Here is a 27,376-nt window from a genome sequence, read left to right as displayed (position 1 = left end):
TTCTGACTTGCTAGTCTTAGTCTGGTGGGTGTGCATCAATTTACAGAATCTTTCAAAACACTGTTGCAGCCCCCCTCTTCCCCCCCCCCCCAAGGCTGGCCACATTTTAATCCATAGTGCATGCCACCACGCTGTTTCCTCTGCAAGTTACTCTATTTGGTCTACTGCCGAAGTAATCTATACTGCTGTCACTGAGCACTGACATTTGTTACAACCAAAATCATGATTGAGTGTGGCTCCTGTCCACAAGCATCTAGGCACAAAAGGATGGGTCCATGGTGTGCTGTCAGGGTAATCCTTTTTAAAATTTGTCTATTCTCACCATTTAAGATTTTAAAAGGCTACTGGTAAGTTACTATTCTCTGTTAGAAGCTGAGCTAGAGAGTGACTGAAACCTAGTCTGCACTTTGCTGATATAGCTGTACAGGTTCAGTGACTGAAATAAGCTATAAACAGCAAAACCACTTATGCCGATACAACCGTCTATACTAAGGCTTTTGCAGGCATGGAAATGCCACGAAGTCCACAGCCTTAACAGGTACTGCTATGTGGGTAAACAGTTGTAATATAGACCTGGCCTGCTTGTCCAAACTGAGAAATGCAAATGTCCATTTCAGATTTGCATTCTATAACAAAGCTGCAATGAAAGGATTTCCAGCAGCATAGAGAAGGGCTAATTCATCAGCTTTCCGTGGGAATTCTAGTCTGTTAGTCCTAGCTTTTGTAAGACAAGCTCTTTGTAAGACTTAAATCTGGAGCCAAATTAAACCCCAGATCGCACTGAATAAATGCCCCATAGCCTTAACATTCTTTTAAAAGGTTTATACAGTACATTAACAATGAGCACTGTGAAATCCCAGCTCTCAGCACCAAAGCATTATTTAAAGGTATGAGTTATAGGAAAACTTGAAGTGGATTTTAGCTTGGCATTTCAGTAAGAACTTAACACAAGGGATCAGAACCTCAGCTATGCTAACTGACACCAGTTATTAGCCCTGAACTTTTTTCCCTCCCAAATGAACAGAGGTTTGTGCATTTTCTTGTAAGAGCATGGTACGATGTTACTGTTCTTTCTGTGCATTCGGTCACAATGCAGTAGAAATGGGAGCAGCACTTCAACTGTTTCCCCCCGGAGAGAGTTTGTATAATCATATTCACAACTTACTATATAATTTACTGTATTCAGAACTCTAAACACACAGTCCTGGTATTAGGATAAAATAATTCCCCATTACAGGGTGGGGAAGCAGAGCACTTAAAAAAAACCCTCACCATTTAGATCTGTGAAAGTTGTGCTACAAATCTGAAGTGTATAATACTACACTTGCAAATACTGAATTTTTGCAATGGTAGATGATTTGTCCAAGTACTGTCAGTAACTTTAAAAATTTAAGTCTCCTTGTTGCCAGAAAAAGCACCTACAACTGACCACAGACTGGCAGCTTCAAACTGTAAAATAAACCACTCCATATTGGAGGTTCATAGTTGTCCATATTGCACTGTCATATCCTTACTGGAAATGAAGTCATTATGTCCATCTGTTTTAGGGGATTAAAATTTGTTCTGTTATGCAAAACTGTACAGTTGTTAGCATTAACTGAATTTCTGAAAGGATGTGGAATGTAATCTCTTCAGGGATGAATTTTTCTTCGTAGTCCTTGGCTGTACAGTAACGCATCCTTCCAATGTCTGCAATTCAAGCTATGGGAGGGGGGAAAAAAAGTAATACTGCATTAGAACATTGTTTTTGCAATTATCAGCTTTCAGTATTCTCAAAATAGAAGCATGTTAAGAGAACAGTGTGAATTTTTTAAACTAGGAATTTTAAGCTTGTAGCTCATAAGCTCAGTATTGTAATTACATTAAGTAGCAATAAATTGTCAGTAAAATATACACAGAACTATACAATTTTAAATGGGGATGGCTGAAGAGAAGAAATCAAATTACAATAAAATAATGTGAAAACTAATAGTATGCTCTGAACAAAAGTAGAAAAATTGTTGCTGGGTGTATACTTAGGTACTGTCAAACTTTTTCTAACAGATGGATTTAGCGATATAATTAGTTTCAATAATAACCCAAGTGCTCAAATTAGCTTATTCATACATGTACGACTGCAGCCACTCATCCCTGTTCAAAGATCTAACAATACAAGTCCCTCAGTGGATCAGTAAGGTATTATAACAAAATACAGACCAGGAGGAGTATGAACAAGTATGCCTATCATAAATGGACAAAATACACTTATGAATTTACTCATACTTTAATCATTTACATTTATTAATTTTGAAACAGGCCTTTCACTCATTGTCAAATGACAAGTACTTTATAGATTGAATATATAGAGAATTGAATTTTGTCCTGTGCTACAGAAACTATTACCTGGCAATGTTATGCAGCAGTGAGGGAAAAACAATGGTATGTAAACATTCTATACATGTAAACATTATAACCCTAATTTGATCACAAAATGTGTGCCTCCAGTCAGTGACAAAGCAGTCTGTTCAGTAAATACCCTTCTCAATTTTGAACATAATCCAGCAGCATATGTCTATCTTGTAAATGTGATTCCTTTTTAGTAATATTTCCTAGACATAGTAAGTCAGGCCTCTCTCAAGTCATTCAGTTCCACTGAAAATAATAATACAAATCCTGCACTAATTTAATTAAATTTGCATATTCCTGACCCACTGAGTTTTTGCATTCCATGAGAACTTTACCAACACATTATCAAACCATAAATGTATCAAATTAGCATCACTACTTTAGCAGGGATGTAGTATACTTCTCTGCGTACTTAGTATTGTTTAACAGGATTTACACTGCAAATGGTAGACAGACATAATTCAATTGATAGTCCATGAAAAGGTATCTTATAAAGGCACAGTCAAACAAAGTCTGACTAGCATAATCATTACACAACTAAAATTCAAATGACTGCATACTTAAAGTTAGAGCTTCCTAGTCCCTTCTCCACTCTCTTCCAAAAACTCACTCATTTACCAAAGAAGAAGAGTACTTTAAAACTTAGCTCAGATAAAGTATATGACAGCAGGAACCCTTAGTAAACAATGCATTCCTCCAGTGGCCTAATATTACCCCACATATAATGCAGTGCGTCTTTGGCACCATGAACTCTTGTTTTTGTACTCCTACTATTCACTAAGTTTTATCAAACAGTTTGTTCTGATTCTCACTAAATATGGATATTAACCCTTCAGCTGGGCTTTTGTTATAGATGTTCTCTTAATGGGACACTTTACTTCCAGTGAAAGATTATTTTCAAAACTAGGTAGCAGAGCTATTGTACACACCATCCCCTTTTTCTGCCATCAAACAGGATTTACTATTCCAGGCCATCCATGTTGCATTGCAGAGCCACTACTGTCATACATCACTTGGCTAGTCCCTGCTGTAAAGCTCTGTAATAAAGTAGCTATACTGTGGAGGCTGATTTGCCTTTTCCACTCTTTCTGTTCATGAGCACTGTGGAAAAACTAGAGTCGGACACAGAAGCTGCTGCTGCGGCAGCAGCCCTCAGGAAAGCTAAATACTAAATTGCTATGAATACTCCTTTGTAATAAGTGTCACTTTAGTCCAGTATGACTATGAAGATATGACTATATGAAGATACTCAATGAGCCTTGTGGTTTGTGACAGACAATATTATAGTAAGTAGAAACTTGTCACACTTTATTATATCCTACCTTTTGCAGTTTTTTTTTTTTTTAGTAAGCTTGCACAGTTAGTGTCAGACAAGCTCACAAGCACCATTTAATGGATTGACTAAAGTACTTCTAGGAGCTGCTCCAAAAACGGTTTGAAACTTACAATGCAAATTGGTCTTTTCAAATCGAAACTTACTTTTATTTTGTCATACATCTCATTCACTTTTACTCTAATCAGAATGCATAAGGGATGGGGGTTCTGGCCAGGGTGGCTCAGAAATAAATGGTTTCGTTTTTCACTGAGGGCTTGTGATCTTTATGCTCAGTGAAGTAAATGGCAATAATGCTGCTACTGACTTCAGTGATGTAGGATCGGGGCCTCATCACTCAATGTCTTCCCCCTTCAGTAAGATGCCTCCAAATTTTAGAGGGCCATACTGACAACTGGAAAGAGCTGATAGGTCCCAATGGCTTTCTATAAAATGAAAGAAGACTGCAGTCACCCTAATTGCTTAAATAGAGGTGTGATCCATTGAGACTACAAGTCTGAGCATGCCATGCTGCAGCTTCAATCAAAGTAAAAATACTTCTTCCTGTGATTTGTAGTCTCAGTGCTGCTCCTAAAGAGGAGGGTAGCTCTGGGTCATATTGTAATCAAGCCCCGGACTGTATTAGGTCTGTCCTGGCCTATGGATGAAGTTTATGTGTGGTAGGTTTTAATTACTGCATTCTGAAAGGAATGGCCTTAGAATCTTCATAACTGTAAAGATGTCCAAAGGAAGTAGCATCTGTATGCTTGAAGTTGTTCACTTAAACATTAGCTATTTTAATCTTAAACTGGCTCAAAGAAATGTCAGTTTTTAGCCACAAGCAGTAACGCATGTACCCCTTTGGACAGTAACAGCAGCTAGTGTAGCTTTCCCACTGAGCTATCCGTCCTTTTCATTGACATCAGGCTTACAGACAGAGAGGAAGGACAGGAGGAGTCTGAAAATGAGATCCCGCTATCTAAAATCACCACTCTCGAGATGAGAGCCTACCATGACAGAGAAAGGGTTTAGATAATTCTTGTGCTAGCAGGTTTTAGCTTTTTTCTTCCTTTTCTTTTTTGGGGGGGGGGGAGGGCAGGCGGAGAGGGCATAGAAGTAAAAAGGTCTTGCAAGTTCTTATTCAGCTGGCAATACTTAATTTTACTTAGTCCTAATCTGTAGCTTAATGAAGATCATTAGAACTTTCAGAAGACATTCTACTCCAACAACATTGCAATGTATGACCGAATCCATCCTGTTGGAAAATTGTCATCTTCTGTTACTTATACAAGTACCTTCCATCTAGGTCTAGAGAGAAAGAGAATCTATGCTTAGGAGATGCAAAAAATTGACCGCATCACTTAACGTGGCTACTTTCAGAAGCTATATATAAGCCAGTAAATTGACCCTGTGCCTCACTTGTTCTCAAATGCCTTTAATAATAAAGGATAATAAAGGAACACAGTATGCCTTTTATGACACAGGCATAAGAACTTTCTTCTCACAAGTTCTCTGTGGGTGACTGAAGACCAGTTTCAGAGGGCTCTCTTCTCCTCTTCAGACACTACATTTTCAGTACACTAATATCCTCTATTTAACTAATTCCAATTGGAGATGAATGCAAGTCATCCTGTGGACAGTGGCAAAGAACCCAAGCGCACAGAATAGCTATAGTGGAACCTAGCTGTAGAAATTTCAGAGTCAGGCTTTCTCCCTGCCTCCAAAATAGAAAAAAGTATTTTAGCAATAAAGTCCCAGTATCCTTTTTAAGCAGTCTTCAGGGGAACCCATAAGTTTTTATCAAATAGACTAGTTCTTGCTGCCAGAGAGGGCAGCATTTGTTTTGGATTGAGAATACAGTAGTCTCAATGAAGTTGTATTTGTTAATCTAGTTTCCTAACCTTTTCCACTAAGTATCTAGAACATTCTGGATAACTACTATTTTACCCCTTGCTGAATTAGATGGTCTTTTCTAAGAGAAAAAGGTTACTGCAAGATGCTTGAAGTAACAAAATAACCAATATGTGTTCAGAGTCAGGCTTGAAGAGAGATTTTCCACACAACAAAGTCTTTATTATAAAACTTTAGATTTCATTATGATTTCTGTGTAGTGTGATCGTTTGAAAATATGAATTTTTTTTAAATACAAGGTTTGTATTTAGTTCGCTATTAACTTGAAGATTTAAATAAAACTGAATACAGACTGATTCTACTGTTTTCATTTTAATATTGAAACGACAGTCGGCTGTGGAATGAGAAATTTAAAATTGCTTTGTTTCACAGAAATTTTGTACTATAGTAGGTAAGAACTGAAGAGGAATGTATGCTCTGAATTCAATGAGAAGATATGCTAAACAAGTGCACCAAGTTGGAAAAAAATTTACTGTTCTTGGCTATACACGAAGAGAGAGAGAGAGAGAGAGAGAGAGAGAACTTGCTATTCTGTCAACTGAATACGTTAGAGGTCTTGTTTAAGTACAGAATTTTTTAAAAAGAAAAACGAGGACTTGTAAAGCACTAAGCAGAACCCACTGAAAATTTAAATAAGCTCTGCCCAGGTCATAGGATCCCTCCTCTCACAACTTTATCAGCTATATTACTAGACCTGTCCAAACTTCATACTGAATGAGTAAGCCCCTTCGTTTTCAGTTTAAACTGACTTTACTGAAAAAAAAAAAAGCCTAGGTTTTACAAAAGTATTCATTTTTTCCCTGAGTTTCATCCTACTTTTGTATCAAATATATAAAAAATAACTTATTAGGAAAATGCAATACATGGCAATAAGATGTATGTATTACGATAATACAATCATCTGTGTGTATATGTAAAGCTGCTTGATGAAGTAAGGCTATGTATTAATCTAGAAGATACACACAAACAGACATGCACGCAAGCTCTGAAGTGTGTGCACATCTGAACGTACTGATGAATCTCACGCCCACCACATTCACATTTCAAGCTGTTAGCAGTATAAGTTTAAATATCTTTAAATAATGGTAAGAAAACTAAAGTCTGTATCAGAATATGTTTCAGGACATTAAGAAGTATTCAAACATTTTAAAAAATAAAAACAGGAGAAAAGGATGAAGTTGAGTGTATGCCCTGCAAATGGTGTGTCCCAATTATTACATGTAAATATTTATAGGCTAGTCGTTCTAAGTCTACAACAGTAAACTGTTTATTCAAATGAAAAGTTTCACTTGGGGATTAGGGATATATTTTCTTAAATTTAGAGGTGGCATTGTGTTTTGAATTTCTGTTTTAGTTCTGCAGCAAATCACATTAAATTCCATTCATCAAAGCATTAATCTACTGAACGCTTTCCCTCCGTCCACCAAAATAAACCCTGATATTTTACCCGGAAAAATAAATAGATTTTTCCACCAATTTTCACCTGTTTTGTTGTTGTAGTAATAAATTCCCAGGAAAAAATAAAATAAAAACCAAAAACGAAGGGCCTTAACAATGAGGGAGGAGGCCTTGTAATTACTACAATGGCTCTTAGCCAAGATGATCAGGAATTCAAGCCCATGCTCTGAGTGTCCCTAAAACTGACTTCTAGAAGCTCAGACTGATCATTCTATAATTACCTTGTTCTGTTCATTCCCTCTGAAGCATCTGGCACTAGCCACTGTTCAAAGACAGGATACTGGGTTAGATGGACCGTTGGTCTGACCCAGTGTGGCCTTCGTTATGCACCATCCACAGTGCATAAGGATTTGCTGAGTTACAGTGGTAACTCCACTGCTTCTAATAGTTGTTCTGGGTTTATATTTGGAATTACAAACAGAATTGGACCAAGCATGAGGCAGGGATCCTGTCCAACTTTCACAAGGAATGAGGCAGGTGTGCTGCATAACAACAGTAATCTAGGATCACGTAATTCAAGTCCACACTGTAACACATACAAGGGAGAACAGCTGAAATTGTGCATGCAACATCAGCTTTTCTATTTCCTGGCTTTCAAGTGCTTCACTTTGCAAAACTAACATTATCTTTCCATAGGGTTTAAGGAATACTTTCACTGCTATTTGCCTACACCCCATTAGAAAGCCAATGCCATTTTCTTGACATTTGTGTTCTATGAATGAATTATCAGTGGCTCTATGCTCCCACAGCTTCATGCAGAGAAGTCAGTGGTGGAAGCAAGTGCTCATACAAAGGATGTGCAGAAACTCTGGGGCAGGCAGTAACCAGCCCTTACATATTTCACTGCACCATCATCAGTAAGAAATAACCAATAAGCAGTTGTCTAACATTTGTTGCATACTAATTTCATAGTGCTGCAATGGGTGCAGAAAATGAGTTTACTTGCTGCACTTAAGTTACTTGCACAGAAAATACACAAATTCACTGTTTTCTGTACTCCTGTATTTAGCCCCGCACACACATGTAGTGCGGCCCATGTCACTCAGAATACTGGGAGGTAGTTAAAGACAACACATATGCCAACCCCTGATTCAGCTAAATTTTTTTTTTTTTTTTTTTTTTTAAACCCTAATACTCATGGTACACCTACACTTCGAGCTGGGGGAGAGAGATTCCCATCTTGGGACACACACACACACACACACACACACACGCTCTGACTGAGCTAGTGTGCTAAAAATAGAGCATAGTCTCAGAGTGAGTGAGTGGCAGGAGGGGCTAGCCACCCCAATTACGTACCCCCCCAGTACACTCAGCACATAACTCAGGCTAGTCCCACCACTCACTCTGCCGTGGCTACGCTGCTATTTTTAGCATGCTAGGATGATCAGAGCTAGCGTTTGTACATCTACTCAAGCTTGGTATTATACCCCTAGCTCGAAGAATAGACAACATGCCCTAAAAGGCACCTCTCTTCCCTCAATGCCACCTTTTCTGCCAAATTTCTACTTTATACCACACCCTGCTCAGAAGTAGGCTTCTTTTAGAATAAAATTACAAGTTTTTTCACGGGCAGAGCGACACTACAGCTGAACCATTTTTTCCTCCAACTTTAAAAACAAATAAAATCATGCTTGCGCTCTGCACGAACATGAAAGGTGAACGTTTCAGGAAGCTTTAAACAACTGAGAAGGGGAGTTATTATGCACATGCCTAAGCAACTTCAGCTATTCATGATAGCGTTCCATCTATAATGCAGCTACCAAACAAGGAAAGGTATAGGCTGTCTGTACCCTACAGTCTATACTGAAAACTTCTGCCAGTATAGCTACGGTGGAGGTGTGATTCCCCCCCCCCCAAATCTGATTGACATAACTATGCCAGCAAAAGCCCTAGTGTAGCAGTTACACCAGCAAAAAAGTCACTTAGCTGGTACAGCTTATTCAGTCTGGAGTGCAAGCATAAGACATGTTGGCAAGAATTCTTTTGCCAGTATACGCGGTCTCTCCCCTATGAGAATTATAGCTGTACCAGCAACACATTCTACTGTAGACAAAGCCTACATTAAAGCTTCTCTTGGGCAATGTTCAGATACTCAGAACTATTAACCTGCTTCATGATTCAGCCAAACTGGTGTAAAGATTCTATACAAAGTAAATAGGTGGTAAAACACTAAGCGTTACTGTAAGTGGAATGCACATCAGACCCAAGTCCCGTCCTTACACAAGTAAAACTCCTTGAGATATACATTGGGAATTTTGCTTGAGGAAATTCAGAGTTAAGGTTAAACTTATGAAATCCAAATGTGTTAACTATGCATTTTCATACCTGAAGGTACCCAAACAACCTTAACTCACACTGTGACACCATTGGGGGGGGGGGGGAAATGGAATGAATGTCCTTATGTTGATTTGTGATCCCAGATTAAACTATTATATACTAAAGTATGGTTATTGCATAGTGTCACTACAGGCAGAGGTAAGGGTAACTGGGCATCTTAGCATGTTTAGATTTCTTTTTAAGTGTAACCTAAACCAAAAAATTCTAGGGTGTTATAATAAATTACAATATCTCTGTAATGTTTTTACACTTAAACTGTTATGTACTCAACCTTAACTGCAGTCAACTCCAGCTTACCTGGAAATTAAGATAGTATCTTCCATGGAAGAGCCATTAAGAACCCATGCATATGCTTGCTGAAAAGCTGTTTTAGGGCAGGATCGCTGCTTTTGCCAATGTCCAGAGTTCCAAGTGGCAGTACAAGATCAAACATTTGCATCCATTAACTATACTCCTTAACTAAAAATGATTCTAGCTGCTTCATAATAAAATACTAAATAAGGTTTCTTTACTCCCAACAAAGGCAGCCTGTACTCTGCGTGCTTGGGTCATTGGTTCCAACAGAAGAGATTACAAAATACGTTTTCTTTTACTATAAGTTCAGCCCAGCTATTCAGAACCATGGGCCATTTGCCCATACAATTATGACTCCACAAAGCCATTCCTGGGCCAGTAAGTGGGTTGGGCTATGTTTCCAACAACATTCTGTCTCCAAATCCTTACTCATTCAAGAATGTTCCCACAACAGCCTCCACGGCATCCGACTTCTAAAACCAGAACTCATGGTAGGAATTTTTTTTTAGAGTTAGATGCAGGCATGAGGGAACATGTTGGAATAACTCCAGGCAAACTCAATTTCACAAGCAAGCCCAGCTTGTTGACAGTCTTAAAATGGCTTATTGGTAATTACATACTCATTTAGCCCCCAGTCAAGAGTGCTATATATTATGGAAAATCAAAAGCAGCCCGGGGTCTTACAGTACAAAAGTAACAGAGGCTTTGTGGGTTTACAGCTACTGAAGTAGATCTCTATCCCACAAGCAAAAGATTAAATCTATGGTGTCACTAATACAGACTGTGAATGGCATCATCGTTAGACTGACAATTAGAGCTTAAATTTTAAGCTCTTAGAGGAGAATTTTGACTAATGCAAGTATTACTTATATTTTAATCAAGAGGTTTATTGGAAGGCTTAACTTCAAATTAACAAGTTTATGATCCAAAATGTAACCTATGACTGAAGATTCCCTGCTTATTGTGAAATACAATAAGCATTTTGAATGTATTTGACCTGAAAGTAGTTCTAAGTCACTGGTGTCCATTTTGTACAAGTCTTCATCTTTGTTAAAGACACAGAAACCTTTGTGTAGAGCCAGTGCCAGGCATAAACAGACTAAGCAATTGCTTAGACCCCGAGCAGGCCCCTTATTCACTTTTTATTGTGTTGTGTGGGGGAGGCCCCAAAATATTCCTGCTTAGAGCCCCCAATGGGCTAGTACTTCCTCTGCCTTTATCAAACAGTGAAAACCAGCTTTAAACTAACACCTCTTTTCAGAGATGAAATTGGCTGATACAAACCCTTAACATACTTATCTAGTTATCTGAGAAACTGATGTTAAGACAATTCTTATTTTAACTCAATAGATCTCCCAGGCTTACGTTTCATGAAATACTATACCATCATAGTAAGTGAATGAACGAAACAATGTAAAACTTTGTCAAAACAAGAAATGAAATATTTAATGAGACTTTGCTAAAATTAAGGCCTTCAATCAGAGGAGATGCTAATAGATTATTTTCCAGTTAAATCATAATACAATATTTCCCCCAGAAGGACAAACCTTACAGTTAGTTACTCCTGATCATATATTTCACATCAAATGTAGTTATATACTGTAACTAGTTCAGAATCAGCTTCTGAAAAGGAGCATTCACTCAGGTCATCCCCCTCAAAACAGCAGCTGCATCAGTTGGGGAGAGTGACGGAAGAATCCCAACCCTTCTGCCAATATAACTTAGGCATCTTATTTATTTTTCAGAAATATACATACAATACATTAAAAGAACATTTAAGGTTTCAAAATTAAGCACGCCAAAGTTAGGAAATGCCAGAAATAAGGTTGCCTCTTGTAACATTAAGGTGCTCCCCCTTGTGCATCTCTCTTTAATTACATGATCACATACCATTTTTCTCCCATAGGACACCTGCCTCTGGCAGTATACAAGATGGATAGTGCACTGTTAATGAGTAGGTAGTTGCTCAATATTTTATTTTCTCCTTATTGTTGAATGTGTGGCTATCGGCCTTATTTACTACATACTATTCACACCCTGCTCTGAATACAGAATTATTAATTTTCTTGTGTGCTTTTCTAGGACGCTCAGCACTATAATATCCAAATGAGTCACGTTTTAATCAATCTATCTTCACAAACCCCTGTGAGACGAGGGGCTGGTAACCATTCCCATTTTATAGCTTGGGAGCAGATGCACCAAAAAGATTAACATCAAAAAGTATCTGTTCCTTTTGGGTGCCCAATTTGAGATGACAAAGTGCAGATTTTCCAGAGTACTTACCATGATACAGTGCTTTATATACTCAAGTACAGCTCCCATTGATTTCAGTTGCACTGCTGAGTGCTCTGCATGTCTTAATCAGACCACAGTGTCAAGTTGGGCACCCAGAAAAGGAGTACCAGTTCATCAGTGACCACCTGTGAAAAGTTTAGGTCAAGTGATTTGCCAAGTATCACACAGTAACTCTGTGGCAGAGGCAGGAATAGAATTCAGTTCCTCAGGACAGCATTCAGCTGCCTCAACCATGAGCCCATCCTTCCCTTTCTGCAATCCCCTATCTCATTTACTACACATCTTTCGACTTCTGCAACAAACGAAGCAGGGGTACTACAGACAACAATCTCCTTTTGAACAATCATCTTCATTTCAGTCAAGCAATGCAAGATAAACCTGGCTGTGAAGGGTCAGCACCCAGTAAGGTGGTAATGTAGGTCATTGTCACAGCTTAACAGACTAGTACTGACAGCTAGAGTTTCTCGGCACTAAATACAAAGATAAACACGCTCTCAGTATTCAGAGTAGCAGCCGTGTTAGTCTGTATTCGCAAAAAGAAAAGGAGACTAAAATTTATTTGAGCATAAGCTTTCGTGAGCTACAGCTCACTTCATCGGATGCATTTGGTGGAAAATACAGTGGGGAGATTTATATACACATACAGAGAACATGAAACAATGGGTTTTATCATACACACTGTAAAGGAGAGCGATCACTTAAGATGAGCCATCACCAGCAGCGGGGGGGGAAAAGGAGGAAAACCTTTCATGGTGACAAGCAAGGTAGGCCATTTCCAGCAGTTAACAAGAACATCTGAATGTTATAATATAACCCTAACATCATGTGCCAGCAATGCCCCTTTGCCATGTACATTGGTCAAACTGGACAGTCTCTTTGTAAAAGAATAAATGGACACAAATCAGACGTCAAGAATTATAACATTCAAAAACCAGTTGGAGAACACTTCAATCTCTCTGGTCACTCGATTACAGACCTGAGGGTGGCTATCCTTCAACAAAAAAAAACTTCAAAAACAGACTCCAACGAGAGACTGCTGAATTGGAATTAATTTGCAAACTGGATACAATTACCTTAGGCTTGAATAGAGACTGGGAATGGATGAGTCATTACACAAAGTAAAACTATTTCCCCATGTTATTTCTCCCCCCCACCCCACCCCCCACTGTTCTTCAGATGTTCTTGTTAACTGCTGGAAATGGCCTACCTTGCTTGTCACCATGAAAGGTTTTCCTCCTTCCCCCCCACCCCCCCCCCCCGCTGCTGGTGATGGCTCAGCTTAAGTGATCACTCTCCTTACAGTGTGTATGATAAAACCCATTGTTTCATGTTCTCTGTGTGTGTATATAAATCTCCCCACTGTATTTTCCACCAAATGCATCCGATGAAGTGAGCTGTAGCTCACGAAAGCTTATGCTCAAATAAATTTGTTAGTCTCTAAGATGCCACAAGTACTCCTTTTCTTTTTATGCTCTCAGTACTGAGAGGTTATTGTGTCTTTGGCCTGTTGCTAGAGCCAAGGCTGCCAGATGTATCCCTCTAAAAACAGAAGTAGTGATGGATCTCCCGCTCGTAAAGCACATTACATTAGGAGGCTTCTGATTGGTTAAAAAGGGCTATCAATTTAAACTGAACATTAAATGATCCAGGTCAAGGGAATCTCAAACTGAAAGAGCCAGGATTAACACAAGTAGGATCTTGAAAATTTCCTCTGTCAAAACAAACCTGTCACTGACAGTATTGTTCTTCCCATCTCCTTCTCTAAAATGGTAGGTCTCTTTCAAGTTTAATGCAAGTGGCAAACCAACATTTAATACAGCATGTGGCTCTATTCTGCAAAATGATTATGGGTACGTCTATATAGATATAAAAGACCCGCAGCACAGCCATGGCGGTCAGCTGACTTGGGTTTGCAGGGCTAAAAACCATGTAGATGGTCACTCGAGTTTGAGCTCTGGGACCCTCCACCCTCTCAGGTCCCAGATATTGGGCTCCAGCTAGAACATCTACACAGCAATTTTTCAACCTTGAGCCGTAGCCCCAGAAGCCCAAGTCAGCTGATCCAGACCAGCCATGGGTTTGGTTTTTTTGCCCCCCCATCTCTGGTGGATGCACCCTATTTCAAAATAGCACCTACTATATACTTACTGTCCCTATCAGCCAGCTTTAGTGACAAGTTTTTAATTCTTTATATTCTTGTTAGGCTTACAGAGCCAATGCATCTCAGAACATATTCTGTTTATTTTTAGCATATTTTTTCCACCTTCTGAAATATAGTTCCATTGCAACAAGATTGCATACGTGTCTGAGGGCATAATTTGGCCTGCTGAAACTTTTAGTGTTGATATCTGAGAAAAGGAAAGAACTTAGTTTGACTCTGGGCCTTTCTTTGAACTTGCAGGGTTGACAGGGGGGAAAAATAATCTTTAACTGTTCAGTGAACACATGCAATATGAAAACCATTAAGAAATGAGAAAGTCCACTGTCATTTAACCCTTTTCAGAGGAAATCAGTATCATAAGTTTGTACATCTTTGCATTTAATCAGGAAAAATATAAAAATACTCCTAAACTATTAAGAGTTTCCTCCGTACTTGAAATACACCAGCATATTGCATGAATTTCTACCATATTGCATGAACTACCACCTGAATATTGATCTATGAAGTGTCAAACTAAAACAAAGTAAAACGAAGGGTAAATATTGCTGTCATTGGACTTTCATCATTTACACAAACGTGCATCAGTATAGGAAATCATACAGTACCCTTGATTGTCAGTTTAAATGTGCAGATACAGTAACTCCTCACTTAAAGTCGTCCCAGTTAATGTTGTTACGTTGCTGATCAATTAGGAACATGCTCCTTTAAATTTGTGAAATTCTCCAATTTACATTGTTTGGCTGCCTGCTTTCTCCACAGCTGCAGCCTCCCTACGCCCACCCCCATCCCCCAGCGCCTTCCGCCCCCCAGCAGACCCCACAGATCAGCACCTTCCCCCTCCTCCCACCCCCAGCAATCAGCTGACTTGCAGCATTTAGAAAGGAGGGAAGTGAAGGGGAGCCTGCACACAAAGTCCTCACTCCTCCCTCCAAAATGCCACAAGCCAGCTGACTGCTGCAGAGGGGTAGAAAGAACTTGTCAGGCAGGCTCCCCCTGCCTCCCGAACGCGGCAATCATCTGGCTTGCAGAGTTCTGGAGGCTGGAGCGAGGACTCGGCGCACCTCCCCTGCCTGCTGCTCACGACAATCAGCTGGCTTTCAGCGTTTAGAAGGGAGGGGAGGGAGGGGGAGCCTGTGGGTCAAGTCCTCGCTCCTCCCCCCTCCCTCCAAAACACCGCAAGCCAGATGATTGCCGCGGGCAGGAGGCGGAGGCATGCAGAATCCTTTGCCAAAAAAAAAATAATAATAATAATTTCCCTGGAACCTAACCCCCCCATTTACATTAATTCTTATGGGGAAATTGGATTTGCTTAACATCATTTCACTTAAAGTCACATTTTTCAGGAACATAACTACAACGTTAAGTGAGGCGTTATTGTATATTGATTGTGTTAATGCATATGAATCAGAGTCTAGATCTGAAGTCTCAGATTTGGAGTAAATAGGTATAAGGTAATATTTTACCAACAGCTATACTGCTTGAGTTCCTACATATCTGAAGACAACTGCATGACAGCTAATCATTAAAGCAGATGATACAAATTATCCTTTGAACATTTATCAGTTTTGTTCCCGTTTTCCCATGAAATTGTATATATAAGCTGTTAATTCATTACATATGATGTATTGCAAGTATGTTGTTCCAAATCCAGCCTAAACTGCTAAAATCTCATGAATTTGGCACTGATCTATCCCTTCTAAGCCTGTGGAGTTTAGGTTAGCTATGAAAAGTGTTTATGGTGCCACACCTCCATCTTTGCGATCAATTATACTTTTTGTTAAACCAAACCATTCACTAGAATTGGGATTTTGCTTTTTTTAAAAAAAATGAAAGTAAAATCTCTCCTATGAAGAGCTACAATGGTGCAAAACAAAGTGTCGCAGCAGTAATTCTCAGCTGTTATCGGAATCTGTAGTTTCCCACCATCTCACTTTCAGCAAGATCCACTTCTGCTTAATTCGGAAGTTCTCAAATACTAATACTCTACAGCGCTAGTCCCGATTTAAGCTTTGTTCTTAATCCCCTAAATCAGAGTAGATAAATCTCAATATTCTTTGTTAGCTGACACTATATTTTTGCAAAAAGAAAAGGAGTACTTGTGGCACCTTAGAGACTAACAAATTTATTAGAGCATAAGCTTTCGTGAGCTACAGCTCACTTCATCGGATGCAGTGAGCTGTAGGTCACGAAAGCTTATGCTCTAATAAATTTGTTAGTCTCTAAGGTGACACAAGTACTCCTTTTCTTTTTGCGAATACAGACTAACACGGCTGCTACTCTGAAAACTATATTTTTGTGCTCCACACTCAATAGGTAAGTTTTCAGACTGAGCAGGGTATGTTGCAAACAGGTTGAAAGACAATACATCGTTAAGGGAAAATTCACATTAATTTGCCATCGGCCTTAAATGCATCGATGATGAAGTTTTCAAAAGCACTTTAAGTGATTTGGGGCCCAGATTTTTAGAAGTATTTAGGGATTGCTTCACTGAGCATTGCAATGCCTAATTTATGAGTCTATGTCTCATTGGAAGTCAATGATACTAAGGGCCCTAAATGCCTATGTCGTTTTTGAAAATGAGAGTTCAGATCCTAACTCAGTTAGGTGTTGCAACACTGAGTGGAGCAATGCCCAAATACCTTTAAAATCTAGTGCACAAGTCATATTGTCTTTGAATGTGACTTGTACTCTTAAGGCCTAGATGCTTTTGAAAATCCCACTCTTAAGATTTTGAGCTCTACAAACTTCCTTCAGTTATGTATATTGCCTAGTATTGGGTTCAGGACATTTCTGTTTTTAATGTCAATTACTCTAAATGTGGAATGTTAATAGCTCATGTAGTTACACTGCAGAAATCTTGCAGGACAGACTTTCACAGTGGAGAAAAAAAACTACAAAAAGAATAAATAAATACTAAGAAAAAGTGTAAGGGCAGGAAAATATATTTAAACTGATCACTAATAAAATAAGGAGGCGTTAATGAACAAATTCAGCTAAGGATGTAGAAAGGACTTCAATATTGAGGACAAGTCAGACACTTGATGAATTTATCTATGCGAAACTCAATAGGTATTTGAAAAATTAAACAGTTTATGAAAGATATCTATTTTTCTATTGGATGGAACAGGTTAAGCTGGATGACTAGGCAGATTATGCTTCAGTTTTAGTCATAGTGACTTTAAAGAAGGTGAAATTTTATGTTTTCATTCACAACAGTAGTGTAGCGCACTGCTCACTGATCCTGATCAGTGCTGAGCACAGTCAATTGCCCCAGGAGAACTGAGTATTCTGATACTGCAAGATGAAGATCCCTGGTTGAATTTGTTACAAGTGACTCAGCCCAAAATTGCTGAGGTTTTTGATGGAAAGACAGAAATCCTTTCTGATCTTTCAGTATGCAATAAAGTCTTACCAGTTTCTGCTCAAGCACATCAGTACAAGTTAGGTAGGGTATATACATGGACAAGTTTTAGAGAGTGAGGTGACCTAATAAGGGTCCTGTTCCTCTAATAAAAGGTAAAATATTACTTAAGAATCAATTTCCATTTGCACACTCTATGCAACCTGACTGCAATAAGGCTGCATGAGAACACAGAAATGGCCCTCAGGCTATAAAATAGGTTATTTCAGTAAAAAAAAGTAAAAAGGAAACTCAAAACATGCTCAACAGAGTGAAATTAAATAATTTCTCAAGAACATTTTTAGGGATATATTCTCCCTTAGAAGCATGCTTCTGCCAATAATACGAGTGTTAAGGCTAGATCTTCCCCTGCAAAAGTGTATTAAGTAACTCTTTCCAGTACAACATACCAGTCACCAAAACCGTCTACAATGTAATTAATTCCAATGCTCTTTCAGTAACAGTAACGGTAAAAGATTTCTTTTGAACTGCCTTTATTTTCAGCACTTTACATGTATAGTTTTATTCTTGATCCAGGATTATCCCCGATTTGAAGTTCACAGTCTTATTTTGTATCAGAGGGTTACATATAAATGTGAGTATAACCTTGAACGCCCTTGAAGCTTTGTCTAAATGCCATCAGATTACAAAAAGGAAGAGAGTCTAACAATTTAATGATCCACTTCTCTGAAATACAAATTCCCTCCCCTTCCCCCAAATGAAAATATACCCTAGTATGCAAGTTCCAGAAAGTTCAGCTGAAACCAGTATCTTAAAACTCAAACTGAATCCTAAAAATGTTAAAGAAACTTCAGGGTAGGTAGAGCTTGCCAAGATTGGTTTGTCTTAACCTTGTTAGGAAATATTTGTAAATTGTTTGGGTGCAAATTTACCAGCTGAGAGGATGTTATTGTTGGGATAGGATGTGAGGGACAGAATCCTGTGCACTGCTGCACCCTGTGTCAGGCAGGAAGTTAGGAAAGTAAAGTGTTATTTCAATTTATGCAGAGAACCAAAATTGAAATATCAAGTATCCACTTCTCATTCTCAGAAGTTTTTACAAGATAGCCAGAAGAATGTGATAGTCACACTAGATATGACAAACCAATTTTAAAACATTCCTACATGAGGAATTTTGTAAAGAGAATTTAAGAGTTCTGATTAAGCAAACATCTTCAAACCCCTTGCTGTAGCCAAGTGCTTACGCCATTCCTGTGATCACTATCTACAGTACTAGAGACAAATACAAGGAAGTGGAAACAGCTCTCCTTCCCTTGACTTCATGTGTCTCCCACATACAGTATTAGCAGTACTGTACTATAATCCATATAGAGAAAGATTATCTCCAGCCCAGTCACTAGGTTATTGGGTGAGTGTGAATGGAAGCAAAGCCCTTCTCAGGTGAAGACACTTTTCTCCATTATAAACTTGCACCCCAAGCAGTTAAAAGGTCTGTTAGGCTTTATAAAACTTAATACAGAATATAAAAGCTTAACCTGTTGTGTGTTCTTATGAAAATAGTTTAAATTCTACTTAACATTTGTAGTCTTAAGGAATCATAAATAAAAGAAACATTAACACCTTATATTAAAATTAGGATTAAAAAAAATGAAGATATGATTTATTTAGGCTGTATATTTATTCTTTGCATTTCTCTTAATTTAAGCAATGAAAAGAATCTAAGGAGTTACATTTTTGTATACTTCAGTTTCATACGATCTGGGATGTTTAATAATTGTTCCCATGTGAACTTTTAAAAATTCTAGAAACATTGGTTAGCTTTAGGTTTTTAATAAGAGCCTGCTTTTACAAGATGTAGATGTAAGGATAAATTAGGGTTGCCATCCTCCCTTTAATGTACAATGCCTTCTAATTCCAAAGAACCATGAACTGCCAATTACTTACTAGTTTTCACAATCCAAGACAAATGAAAAACAAGAAAATTGGGATAAGTTATTATAAAGCCTTTTCAGTTTTAACTTAAGATGCTACTTTTACCAGAAGTAAGGAGCGTATTAGTTTTGCTTCTACTGGGATCTCTCAGTTAACAGTGTGCCTTTAACATCAGATGTGGTCCAATCACAAATCCACCAAGAGAAAGGCTCAAGAAGAAGGAGTCAAAGTACCAATTCTTGGAACATTTTAGGACTAGGTTTGCTAAAGCCCTGGGGAACAGAGATCTAATTAGATCTGCTCCCATCAGATTTGGGGAGGGTACACTATAATGTCTTCCTGCATCCCAACTTCTTTGCTTGTAGTCTAGGGATGTTACATTCCTAACCCAACTGCTGCATTTTTCTGACCAATATAATGTTGCAGATGAGCTTTCACTTAAAAAAAAAAAAAAAAAAAAAAGTTTACAACTCTGTTGCAAAAATAACCTTGGAATGATGGACAGAAATATTGCTCCTGGCCTGAAACAACAGCATTGTAGGAAAAGTATCTGTCCCTATTAATCTCAACAGTGCACTAACTCTGAAGCTTAGCAATGAAATTTTAAAGCCATATGTTCAGGCCTCATTTGAGTGTGTGCGCAATTAGGTATGTGACAATCCCAAAGTCAGTGGGGAGTGAAGTCCAGTGTGAATGGAGAGTAACTTCATAACCCTGGCCCACTTATCTTCATTAAAATCCAACCCAGTTCTCAACACAGTGAGGGGGTGACACCCTCCTCCTGGCCCCACTATAGTCAATGGCTACTCTTTGAGGTGGTGGTGTCATTTCAATTTCAGGGAGCCAGACCCACACTAGCTCTGACTGAACTTGGGCACTAAAAACATAAGTGTAGTCAGGATGGGCACCAGCAGTGGCAGGAGCTGGCTGCTTAAGTATGAGCAGGTGGGATCTTACTCCAGCGGCTAACCTATCCCACTACTTGCATGGCCACAGCTACACTGTCAGGGTATGTCTACACAGCAAAGAAAAACCCACAATTGGCCCACTCTAGTTGACTGGGGCTTATGAGGCTGTTTCATTGCTATGTAGACTCAGGTTCAGGGACCCTCCAACCCCACAGGGTCCTTGAGCCCTGGGCTCCTACCCAAGGCCAGACATCTACACAGCAATGAAACAGCTCCCTACACCCGGGGTCAGCTGGCCTGTGTCTAGTTGCTGCGTAGACCTCATCAGTTTCATCACACTAGTTCAGTCAGAGCTAGCGAGGGGTGCTCGGCCTCCAGCCAGAAGTTACACCTCCATCTCCAAGTGTAGAGGTGCCCAATGGCGAAAGTCCCACTGACTTCAACAGAGACAGGCTTTCACCCCCCCCCTTCCCATCCCTAGGAGCGGGATTCCCCCGGTCCTCCTCTCCGGCCCCCCAGCCGGGCCTCTCCCCTCTCTCAAGGGAAGGCTGCTGCATTATTGCCCGGGCCCTGTGACTAGAAAGATGGGGGAGGCGCGTTACCTGCAGGTCCCGTCCAGGAGGCGGCCGCTACCTGCTGCCCCCCTCCCGGGCTCCGCCGCCGGGCTCGGCGCTGGGCGGGTAGGACAAGAGGCTCATAGCTTGGCCGCAGGCGGCCTCCACCTGGCGCACCTGCTCCCGGCTGAGCCGCTCCCGCCAGGCGTGGATGGCCTCCCGCGCGTCCCGGGCGGAGATGAGGAAGGGCCGCTCGGAGGAGTAGGCGGCGCCGCGGGTCATGTTGAGCACGAAGCTCTCCATGGCGGGCGGCACGGGCAGGCCGGCGAAGCGCAGCAGGCGGCGCAGCTGGGCGCGGGGCTCCAGCACCAGGTCCTCGTAGCGCAGCTGGGTGTAGCGGCGGCGCAGCCAGGCCGGGGCGCGGCGGGAGAAGAGCAGGTCGCGGAGCCAGGCCTGGCAGATCACCTCCAGCGCGCCGCTCAGGAAGAACTCGGCCCGGTGCTGCTGCTGCTGCTGCGCCCGCATCCCGCCGCCCAGCGCGGCCGCGGGCAGGGGCTGCCGGCGGGGGAGCCCCCGGGGCTCGGCGCGGTGCCGGCTCCGCAGCACCTGGATGCTCTCCCGCAGCAGCGCCTGCTTGGCCTTGAGGCGGGAGTTGTGCACGGCGCGGGGGTCGCGGAAGAGCTGGATGACCCGCAGGTTGAGGCCGGGCTCCCGCAGCAGCGGCAGCAGCGCGCCCAGCTCCAGCAGCCGCACGTCCTTGATCACCACCACCGGGTACTTGCGGCACTCGGCCTCCAGCTCCCGCAGCCCGCGCGGCGGGCAGCTCCGCTCGCAGGCGGCGCCGTCGATCAGGCCGATCTCGTGGCGGGGCCGGGGCGCGTCCGGGCAGAGCGGGGCCGAGCAGATCACCTTGTTCGTCCGCCAGCCGAAGAGCCCGGCCGTGGTGAGGTTGCTGCCGCCGCCGCCGCCGCCCAGAGCCGGCGGGTCCCGGGGCGCGGGCGGGCCGGCGTAGAGGCGCAGCACGGAGAAGTCGCAGCGGAAGAGCGAGCGGAGCATGTCGCGCAGGGCGCCCTGCAGGCTGAGCGCGTCCGCCGGGTACAGGGCCTGCCACAGGTGCCACATGGGCTCGTACAGGTAGAAGACGTCCGGGTGCTGGTTGAAGAGCTCCCCCAGGAAGGAGGAGCCCGTGCGCCAGCTGGCGTGCAGGTAGATGTGCCGCTTCCCGCCGCCGGCCTCGCTCCCCTCAGCCGTCGCCCCCTTGCGCGGCGGCTGCTTCTCCTCCCCGTCCCCCTCCTCCTCCTCCTCCTCCTCCTTCCCCCAGCCCCACTCGCCCAGCGCGTCCTGCAGGCTGGGGCAGCGGGGCCGCAGCGGCGCCTCGTCCGCCCCTCGCCCCCGCCTGGCCCCGTAGTCCTGCACGTAGGGCACCAGGAGCAGCAGCAGCAGCGTGTAGAGCACCAGCAGCAGGGCGAGGCGGCGGTGCTGCCAGCGCCCCCGCCAGCGCCGCCCCTTCATCGCCCCGCCGCGCTCTGCCGCCGCCCGCTCTGCGCTCGGGCTCGGGCTCGGGCTGAGCCGCCGCCGCCGCCGGCAGAGTCCTGCCCGTTGGAAAGCGCACAAACTTGGAGGAGGGCGGCGGCGGCGGCGGCGGCGGGGTGTTAGCTCCGTGGGTCCCTCCCCGTCTGGGGAAACACGCCCACGTGCCGGAGACTCCGCCGCTAGAACGGCAAAGAGGCCGCTGCCCCCGCCTTCCTTCTTCGTAGCCAGCTGTTGAAGCTCCCCACAGACCGACAACTGCCCCTGCTGGCTGAGGAGCCGCCTCTTCCTACCTACCTGGGGCTCAGAGACTGCAGCCTTCAGCGGCCTCTTTCTAGAACCAGCCCGGGGGTGCTGTCTTGAAGTGGGTTCAGAGTAGCAGCCCTGTTAGTCTGTATTCGCAAAAAAGAACAGGAGGACGTGTGGCACCTTAGAGACTAACAAATGTATTAGAGCTCACTTGTGAGTTGTAGCTCACGAAAGCTTATGCTCCAATAAATTCGTTAGTCTCTAAGGTGCCACAAGTCCTCCTTTTAATTTTGTTCAGTGACTTTCAGCACCACCGCTATACAAATTGTGCCAATGACACTGAACCTGCCCCTTCTTCTGCAGCTCTACCCAGTAGACAGAGAGCATTGGTGGCCTTTTTACAAGTGAGAGGGGTGAGGCTCTATCAATGAACCGAGAGGAGAGAGGACTCACACACTCACCAGCAATGATTTTGGAAGGGCCATGGGTTCTGCAGAAAGGTGCAGGGTTGATTTAAAACCTTCACAAAAATGGGATGCAAATCCTTTTTCTGATACAAAATTGATACCCTTAGAGTAGTGATGGGCCTAATCTGGTACCTCAGATCCAAATCTACTGCAAACTTGGGGAAAGTTCAGATCCTGAGACAAGCTTTCTAGCTCACACTATCCTCTACATAAGATGTACAGAAGAAGATTGGGGGGGTCAGTATTTAAAATAATATTTCTATCTGAAAATTGAATAATTATTGTTACAAGTAAACAGTTACATGAATATATCCTAATAGAGGAGAAACATCTTTTTCGAGCTTGTTGAACTTGTTTCATACGCTACACTGGGGGGAGCTCACTTGCCTCCCTCAGGCCCTGCAAGGGAATGTTTATCCCAGGAACAGCAATCAAAGAGATGAGACTGAAGAAGCAATGGGTAGGCATGTGGTCCTAGGAACAGGAAGGGCATATTGATCTCTAGTAATGTTGCTCTTGTGCTGCCCACTCAGGAGACCTTCTAAACCTTAATAGAAGCTCAGGAACCCCCCACCCCGCTTCAAATTGTAAAGGGATTTAGTTTTATTTTTAGGAAGTAGCACTGGACGGACAGCCGGTAAGAATATCTCCAAAAGACTGCAAAAATATTTCAGATTTGGTACTGGGGAGGGGGAGGGGAGGGTTTAAATCTTAGAGAAAAAATTTGCTACCATTATTGCAGTTCCAGAATTTTTCACTTAAGGATAGTTTTGACATGAACTGTTGGTGTAAAGACCATGGTCCTGATTGCAGAGGTAAAGATTCTGCACTAGCAAATTCCAGTGCAGGATCTGGGCCCAAGTGAGAAATGAATGTTGTGCTTTGATTCACATCGATTAACCTTATTGGATTTGGACTGGGGAGAGAAAAGAGGGCACTCCACCCCTGCTGGAAAAAAAAACACCTATCAAATGAATTTATAGGGGAAAACCATTTGTGTCACTTCTACAAGGGCTAACTTTTGCCCTGGAGATTGACTACTCATTTGAAACTTTTGTATAAAAGTCTTCTCCTTTCTTCCTTCCTGCAATTACTTCTGTTATGGTCTCTCTAATGTTAACTCTCCATCACTCAGGTTGTCCAAAATCCAGCTGTTCATTTCATTTAGGCCCTGATCATGAAACCTCTTCCGTACCGGCAGACCTCTGTGTTCATGCAGAAGTTACTGAAGTCAATGTGATTCAATATGAACAGAGGGGTCTATCTCCATAGAACAGTTTTGCAGGATTAGGCGCTTATTTTTGAAAAGTGTAGTTGCTACATTTTATTAAATTAACCATTTTTCAAGAATTTCCATTTATTCACAGAGGCAAGATCAAAAGGCACTTGAAGTGATAAATTCATTTTGTGGCTGCTGTAACAAAGAACATTTATAACTTGAAACCTTGGCTTTACTCTGATCACGTTTCGATGCTATGACAGGTAATTTCTCCTACTTCATCAGCTGTTGAAAATGGATGCATAACACACTAGTTAATAAAAATGGATTATACCATTAAATTAATGAGGTACTAATTAACAAATTAATGAATAATGTGGGAGACAATGTTTACAATTATTCTGTGTTTGTTGACAGTTGCAGCTACCATTTTTAATTGATGAACCTTACATTTTTTGTCCTTGAGCTCATTCCCTGCCACCATCAAATACCCTAATATTTGTCCCGCGTTGACACCTCCCCATAAAGCATGGTAGATCTTCCAAAGCTGCCTACCACCATCTGGTATAGCCCCCTCAGGCTAATTTACACCTTGACTCTTCAATTTCCATTCTCATGGTCCATCTCTTCTCTCTCTAATAAAACAAACTCATTTGACTAATTGAGTCTGTTTCTTCATGTATCCTGGTCTCTGAAATGTAGTTATTGTTCCCCTCTTCCTGACTGTCTTAACACTTAGCAGATATTGCATCAGATTCTTCTATGTGATACACATGTTTCACCTCTGCAATCAGCAACATTACACCCATATACTGACCGTGGAGTTTGACCCATTATATAGATGTTATAAACAACTTTATATATAAAATGTAATCTGTTATGAAGTATTCTGTCTGCTTCTGTAGGAATTACATTAAACAAAATTATTACACTTTGTGTGTGTGTGTGTGTGTGTGTGTGTGTGTGTGTGTGTGTGTGTGATATGTGATTAACAAAACTATTAAGTGGAGTCAAAACAAACAAACCATGCTTTTGTTCTGTCAGTGAGACAGAAGTTTGATCCCCAGCAGCCTTCCTCTGACCTGCATCAGGAAAGTGTTAAAGTAATAGCATCTTACACTTTTAAGGAGTGTTGAGTGACAGGATTGCTGCAAACAAGACTTGCAGACCACTAAACAAGACTGGGGTGGGGGTAGTAGCGTTCTAGAGGGAGTCCGTTGGCTACATGCATTCCACTGTTTTTATTTGTTATTATTGCTGAGTTTAATAAACCCTATGGGTAAAATCCTGGCCCAAATGAAATCAATGTGAGTTTTCGCCATTGATTTCAGCGGGACCAGGATTTCACCCTAGATTACAATAAACTACAAATAAAAAAAAAAAGTAGTATGAGGGAGCGATAACTATAATACAGACCTGCTAGAACTATTGAACCATAGAGTGAAGACACAGTATGTAAGTCCATCTGGCATGCCGAAGTGACAGCTGTGGGTTAATTGTCCTCTGTGATATGGATGTGCAAAAGAATCCTATTAAACAGGATTTAGTAAGCTTGACATCTCAAGAGGTGATTCAAAGAAATATAAACATGACCAGGTAAATACCAGGTTGCAGGGTTTACATTCCATTAACACAAATACCAGTGTTGACAGAGCGAGCAGAGCTGTAAGAGCTATCCAGGCAGTTTAGACAGATGAGATCTCAACATACTACACATGTAGCTGAAAACATTTAGCATTTGATTGGTTTCTATAACAAGCATCATAGTTGGAGAGCTGTGTATGAAGACTATCAACCTATACAAAATGGCAAAAGGATGCTGGATAGCCATCTATGTACACAAAATAAAAGCCAGCCTAAAGAGAATGGAAACATTTTACAAAATAAGGCCTACCAAACTAAATGGGAAACTATAGAAATAAAAATACATATACCTTATACAGAAAATTTATCAGATAATAAAAGCTATAAGCTCCTATGGCAATTATTTCAAGAAACAATAAGACACACAAATTACTTTACCATATGATATTTTTTTCCCCACATGTAATATGTAAAAGTACTACTCCTCAGGGCATTCTGTGCCAAAAAATTAAAAATTCTGCACCAAAAAAATAAAAATTCTGTGCACAATATTTTAAAATTCTGCAAATTTTATTTGTCAAATAAATGTGGATGCTCCAGCATGGCGTTGGGGAGGAAAGGCCACTGGCCGCACAGAGGTGGGAGATCACTGTGCAGCTCCCCCCTGGGACATGGACTTAGCAGTGAGGCTGCACCCAACCCTGATGCAGCACAAGGACAAGGCCTGCCACAGAAACACCCCAAGACCCTGCCCCTCCATGTCAGGTGTGGGCAGGCAGACTCAACAAGACAAGATCCAAGTGTGGGGGGATGCAGGTAAGGGTTGATAGGGTTCTGTGTGGGACAATCTGGGTGCGGGCGGCTCAGTGGGGGATCCAAGTGCAGAGGGGATTTGGATGCACAGAGGCTTCTTACAGATGCTGGGGGAATGGGGCCCATCGGGGGTGAGGCTCAGTGAGAGGGTCTGGGTATAAGGGGGTCTGGATGCACAGGGCTTGGCTGGATGGGGGAGCAGCTCCCTGTACAGGGATCCCTTCCCCTGCAGCTGAGGAGTGATGGGTGCAGGAAGCAGTGGGAGGGGGGAGTTTGCATAACTTCCTGCAGCTGGAGGGTGAGTATGACTCAGCCCCAGATGCTGTGCAGCGGCAGAGAAAGTCCCATCCTTCTCCACCCACCCAGGAGTAGCAGCTGAGCTTGGCATAAGGTAGGAGCCACCAGCCGGGTCTTCCCCAGTCCCGCCCATTGCTCCACAGTTATTTACCTCTCTGGTGGCTGCATTGGGCACCCCAAACATACTGCTGGGGAGGGTTGCATGACCACTCTTCTGGCTTCCCTTTGCTTCCCCATCAGAAAGTAATTTTTCTGTAAGGAAGTAAAGAAATTTGCCAGGGACATAAATTCTGCACATGTGCAGTA

General features: G+C 42.0%; 1 protein-coding gene and 1 long non-coding RNA gene across 2 annotated transcripts; one reads left to right on the top strand and one right to left on the bottom strand.

The window, feature by feature from the left end:
• Nucleotides 1-1,161: 1,161 nt before the first annotated feature.
• On the bottom strand, nucleotides 1,162-22,738 carry CHST7 (carbohydrate sulfotransferase 7). Its single transcript, XM_038376716.2, has 2 exons — nucleotides 20,960-22,738; nucleotides 1,162-1,701 (listed from the first exon to the last, which is right to left on the bottom strand). The coding sequence occupies exon 1, from the start codon at nucleotides 22,421-22,423 to the stop codon at nucleotides 20,987-20,989; it is 1,437 nt and encodes a 478-aa protein (XP_038232644.1). The 5' UTR covers nucleotides 22,424-22,738; the 3' UTR covers nucleotides 1,162-1,701; nucleotides 20,960-20,986.
• Nucleotides 1,900-16,787, top strand: LOC122456257. The gene is made up of 3 exons (XR_006275047.1): nucleotides 1,900-3,064; nucleotides 7,571-7,576; nucleotides 16,777-16,787. It is a non-coding gene; the product is annotated as an uncharacterized LOC122456257 (long non-coding RNA).
• Nucleotides 22,739-27,376: the final 4,638 nt, after the last annotated feature.

Source organism: Dermochelys coriacea, chromosome 1 (genome assembly GCF_009764565.3).
Source record: "Dermochelys coriacea isolate rDerCor1 chromosome 1, rDerCor1.pri.v4, whole genome shotgun sequence".
NCBI lineage: Eukaryota > Metazoa > Chordata > Testudines > Dermochelyidae > Dermochelys > Dermochelys coriacea.
Note: the sequence above shows the minus strand (reverse complement) of the source record. Positions and strands in the feature narration are given on the sequence as shown.